This window comes from Hippocampus comes, unplaced genomic scaffold, assembly GCF_001891065.2.
Source record: "Hippocampus comes isolate QL1 unplaced genomic scaffold, H_comes_QL1_v1.1 scaffold72, whole genome shotgun sequence".
NCBI lineage: Eukaryota > Metazoa > Chordata > Actinopteri > Syngnathiformes > Syngnathidae > Hippocampus > Hippocampus comes.
The window spans coordinates 1,097,205-1,102,964 of record NW_017806030.1 but is presented as its reverse complement, the minus strand read 5'-3'; the positions used below and the strand labels follow the sequence as shown (position 1 = coordinate 1,102,964).

The window sequence follows — 5,760 nt, the reverse complement described above, 5'->3', positions numbered from 1 at the left end:
GCGTCATTTCAAATAGAACCGTGTGCCGATCTGCCAAATGGTGTCGTGATGAACACACATTTTGTTCGGTGTACCACAGGAGCTGGCCCCATTTTGGACCAATGCTCTTCACTGGTTGGATGCGGGGCGACGTGGCACTGTGGGCGTCCTGCAACATAAAGCCCTCGACAATCTCAAGAAATCTGGGTTAAGGTGTGAGAAGAGCGACTTCAGGAATGACCTGAGTGTGTTTGTGTGTTCGGCATACAGTGACAAACACGCAGAAGAAATCCACAACTTTGTGGCAGAGGGAGGAGGTCTGCTGATTGGTGGCCATGCTTGGTACTGGGCACAGTCACACAAAGGCGGAAATCCCTTGACAGAATTCGCAGGTATTACGCTGCACCACAAGAGTGATGAGGTTCTTTTTAGCTCCTGTTGTTGTATGTTTGATAATTTCTGAACATCCTAATAGAAACTGGTTGTAATTGCAGGGAACAAGATCCTGAATAAAATGGGCTTGAGCCTTTTGCCTGAAACCATTGGGGGCGGTCGCTTCAAAGCTCCTGTACCCAGCCAGACTGGCAAAGACAGCTACCACTTCTGCCACCTTCTACAGCGTTTTGCCGCTCATGTGACTGAGGGAGAGGATCTTACCAAGAACGAGGAGCAATGCCTTAAAAAGTTTGGCAAGGACTGTGCCTCCTTCTTAAAAATGCAAGCCCATGATCGCTGTTCATACGCTCAGGTCTTGTCCACCCTTACGCACGTCCTGAAGAAATCGGGCATGCCTCAGGTAGACATCTCAAGGAAAAGCTCTGTGTGCTCATCAGGTTTTTGATTGCTGATGTTTCTTGATGTACAGATATGATCGATCACATACTGTCAACGGATAGACCTTTCATGCACTACATTTAACCACCACCCCAATGTTTATTTATTTCTTATTTATTTTAAGGTGTGTGACACCTGCCCAGTGAAAAGTCCCAAAGACCATCTGCTGCTCAACATGGGTTCAGAGGTCTTTAAGGTTTGCCCCAATCCTGACAGCCTGTTGCCTTACCTCATCAATGAGAACCCCCTGTTGCCCGTTGTCTATAATCACAGGGTCACTTTGAATGTCAACACAGCAGGTACGGCCTTTTTAGTTTGACCATTCGAAGGTTCAACCTTCAGTGCTATCTTAAATTGACATTATTGTGTGTTTCTATTTATGCATTAGACAGAGAAGAGTGGGTCAGTACCGGGCTCTACCTTTCTCAAGGCATGAAAACCTATATGGCAATGCCTGGTGAGATTGTCAACAAGGGATGGATGGTATGATACATGAATAAACACAAACTAATTGTTCTTGTTTGGATTTATTGTGTTTCAGCTGGGATAAGCGCCAGCTCATCTCATATCGTGATAATGACAAGTGTTGCCATGGATAGATTTACAGAAAGAATTTCAACGTGCATTGCTTCATAATGGTGTCTGTAAAAATCGTTTCTATTCCATCACAGGTCCAAATCGGTTGTCAAACAGACTATCTTAAGGCTGAGGAGCTGAAGAGAGCGCCCAATGTTCATGAGCAATTTCCCATTGACAGTGAGATGATGCAGGTGTGGAACTTGTGGGGAGGTCTCATCTACTTGGTGGCCCCACCTAAAACCCAAGTGGGAGGGGTACAGGTCATAGTGCAGGTAGCTGTGCCGGCACCTTATTATAAATCTGGTGAGGATGATGTCATTGGTTTTGTCTGACTTCACTGTCCCCCCCCCCCCCTTACTTGTATGTCCTTTATGCGGTTAGTGAAACATTTCGTGATGTAATTTGTCATCTATAGACTTAAGTAGAGAAAAACGTTCATGTTCAGAAAAATTATGTTTTGTATTTCAATTAGATCAGGTGCCATTTGCATAACACGGCATTCCAATTGACACTGAGAAAATATTTATTTGCCATACACTCAATAATGGCATTTTGGAGCTCGAAAATGTTCTACTGTGAGAATAAAAACCACTTGTCGGCCATGGGTCTAAACCAATCAAATGAGAAATGGAATGTTTCGCGGTAACTGTGTGCCTCACCTGGTATGTACATTAGAGTTAACTTCTGCAAGTCCTTGCAAATGTCTTGTTTACACTTTGACTAGACGATATTTAAGCCTGCTTTGACAGCATAAATGATGCTCCGCCTAGTTGGAAAGCAAACTATTTCTCCCTCTGCTCTTTTCAGGTATGACAACACCAGCCGATTGGGCCATGCTGCGAACAGCTCCTTCCCCTTGGGCAGAGTTGGAGTTTGAAAATATCATACTCACTGTACCATCAGATACCATTAGGAATCTGGAAAGACCAGATCTGCTGGCAGCGCTCTGGGACTCGATCATGAAAGGCATTGCCGACTTAGCTGCCAAGCCACACAAATTTCCCCGCAAAGAACGCTTTGTAGCAGATGTACAAATTTCTCATGGTATGTCCATATTGTCCTGTATGCCGGGCACCATCAATGTTGAAGTGTGTCTCTTTCACCAGACTTGCACTGCACTTCTATAAAACTCTGGGGCATTACATGCATGACTGACAGGTTTATGGAAAGCCTATCGTTATCGTACTACTACTACTACTACACACGTAAATCAGGAACAGAGTGAAAAGCATTTTGGAAAAACAACTTTATGTTGATGAGTGAATTCAGAAATACTGCACATCATGGACAGTGATTGCTTTTATCACTCTTTAGGTTGGATGCACGCCGGCTACCCCGTCATGATGCACAAGGCCTCGGCAGAGGCGCTGGTCAACCTTGAGCAGGCCAAGACTAAAGGTTTATGGGGCCCAATCCACGAGCTCGGGCACAACCAGCAGAGAGATCCCTGGGAGTTCCGGCCACACACCACAGAGTGTACATGCAACATTTGGTCAGTGTACATCCATGAGGAGGTGTTGGGGATCAACAGGGGAAAGGTGAACTCATTTTTCTTCTCTTGACTGGGTCCTGGATTATGTCATCTTACATTCACATCAGTGGTTTTTCAATACAGGCTCACGGCGATGTCGCTTCAGCAAAAAGGAAGAGTCGATTGGAGGAATTTGTCAAAGGGGGCAGGCAACTCAGCAAGTGGGAGGTGTGGGTGGCTCTTGAAACATACTTGCAGGTGAGAGACAGGAAAGAGACGTGGACCTAGTATTGTTTTCTTATTATTTTGAGATGTGAGTACATCTCAAAAGAATTAAAAAAAAAAAGCCGATGTGTCTGAGAGGCTTTAACACACCCGTTACACCTTATTTCGAACCGATGCTGATGAATAAAACGTGCTCTTTTAACGCAGCTCCAGGAGAGATTTGGATGGGATGCCTTCAAGAAGGTATTTGCTGCTTACCACAAGATAAGTAATTATCCAAAGGACAACGGCGGCAAGATGAACCTGTACGCAGAGACTTTCTCCAAAACTGTGGGAATGAACCTGTGTGGATTCTTTAAAGCCTGGAGCTGGCCCATCGAAAAGGCTACTGAGGAGAAACTAGCCAACCTTCCAACCTGGGTGGACCACCCCATGGTCCAGTTTGGTTGAATCTTGGGATGATTGATTGAAATATAGAAGCGCTACATTGTTGAATGTGTTCAGATTTTTTTGTTTTTTTTACAGCACTAAATTTACACTTGATTATATTTTGTTTTACTGCTCCAAAACAAATAACAACCCTCAATGAAATAATGACAAATAATTAATTGCTTTCTCACAGACTAAATTTTTTTCTCGGATGAGTAGCAAAACAAGAAAACTTTGAGCAAGAATCCTTTGCTGAAGCATTTAAAGTTATGATACAATTGCAAATAACCTAGTCCCGTTTTCAATGTTTTTTAATGTATTTGTGTGTATTTGTGTGCCATTTAAATGGCACAATGTCTTTGCTGTCAATGGGAAAAGGGCCAATAAATGTTTTCATGATGCATTTACATGAACATTTGCGTCTTATATTTTCAAAGTACAAAATGGACGAATGTAAATTCAATTTATACAACTGTTTCTGCATGATTAAATGTAAGACTGCTGAATAATCACCAAAACATTTTACAGTTTATTGCTGACAAAATTGAAGATGTTTTTTTTTTTTTTTTAACTACCAAATGTAAACTGATAATAGTAAGTGTGACCTACAAAATACATCAATGCTGTCAAGAATTTACCGGGCATGTGAGAATTTACTAGGAAGCCATTGAGCCAAATAAGAGAACCAAGGATCCATTAAAAACAATACATAGCACTCACATCCAATAAATCTGAGTAAGATAATGACGAGGATTAAAAAAAGTTTACTAGCTTCATGTGAAAATTGTGAGCAGAAATAAGACTGGAGGCCGACAGACTCGTAGTTCAAGTGACATCCAATAAATCTGAGTAAGATAATGACGAGGATTAAAAAAAGTTTAAAAAGTTTCATGTGAAAATTGTGAGCAGAAATAAGACTGGTGGCCGACAGACTCATAGTCCAAGTACAGTATAACAGTCTGTTGTACTCATAGCAAAAGGCAGTGCGGTCTGCCTTTTGTCCAATGTCAACTGGGGTGAGCTTGAACTCCTTGTCACCCTGAACAATACAAGTGTGAAATAAATTGGATGGATATTGCATGACATGTGAAAGGAATTGCTGTTGAGCTTAATTCACCTATGAAAGCTGCGATTGGTTGCATACGTGTGCTCACAAGCATGAGTTTAATGCCATGACCGATCACTTTAAGGTGAGGAGAATAAATCATTTGCTGCTGCGGGTGTCATGACTCTAATTACTCAGTTCAAGAATGAAGACAGTCATTAACTTTTACGAAATAATGAGGATGCAGTTTAAGTTCCCCATCAAGAACTTGTTTCCACAGTAGGTGTGGTGCAAGCGCCTAAAGCAAAACCTTTGATAACAACGAACCGCTGCTATTAAGGTTGTGTTCAAATTCTGTGTTCGTGGAGAAATTATTTTCCAGATTTCATAATGATAAGGGAAAATGTATCAGTTATTATCTAAACCAGGGATGGGCAACTTAAATAATGGCAGGGGCCACAATTTTCATCAGCGCTACTGGGGACACGCCGGATCACTCACTTCCTAATCAGATGTATGACAAAAATGACATTTTAGATATGCACAAAACATGTGTATCATGTCTGTTTTTGTATGTTATTATTTTTATTATTGTTATTATATTAATTTTTTTCTTAATGAATTTCTCAACGCATGTATAAAAGATCTAGTCTTCAACAACAAGAACATTTTGGTTTTGGGATTTCTTTCCCCCCTGTTCTAAGGGGTCTCGTGCATACAAAATTACCTTTCAAAGACAGCAGCACAAAACTGCTTGAATGACAAATCACATACAGTGCAAGCAGTCATTTGGTGCATTTTTTTTTCATTAAAAATACTAAATCACTCAAAATATCTATGTTACTCAGATGCTATCTTTGTCTTGCATGACTTTTCAAATCCTCAAAAAAAAAATTCGGCCTACTTGCACCAGTAAGCCTATAGGGCAGTTTACGACCCAATACCAACGCAAATAATCCATGTCTGCCATCGTGTGGTGAATTATTATGACACATTTTATTTGAAAATACTTTTCACGCTACTTAAACACACTTCACAACAAGAATTAAGAAATAGAGGATAAGAAAATAAGTTGAAAGCAAAAACATCCAGAAACGGCGAGGAGGTCTGCATTTGACGGGGGTGCGGAATGATTACGTATTACATTTTACAGTGGAAGTCCATTGAAATGCATGGGGGGGGGGGGACTTTTTGAAAA

At 41.3% G+C, this 5,760-nt stretch overlaps 1 protein-coding gene across 1 annotated transcript; it reads left to right on the top strand.

Annotated features, from left to right (window-relative positions):
- Positions 1 to 61: 61 nt before the first annotated feature.
- Positions 62 to 3,927, top strand: LOC109529350 (TRPM8 channel-associated factor homolog; the record flags this gene model as incomplete). Its single annotated transcript, XM_019892682.1, has 9 exons — positions 62 to 371; positions 474 to 775; positions 938 to 1,112; positions 1,202 to 1,296; positions 1,485 to 1,695; positions 2,200 to 2,436; positions 2,707 to 2,930; positions 3,008 to 3,121; positions 3,296 to 3,927. Coding segments are annotated over 9 exons (1,911 nt in total), but the record flags the coding sequence as incomplete, so codon positions are not given.
- Between the last annotated feature and the right edge of the window lie 1,833 nt (positions 3,928 to 5,760).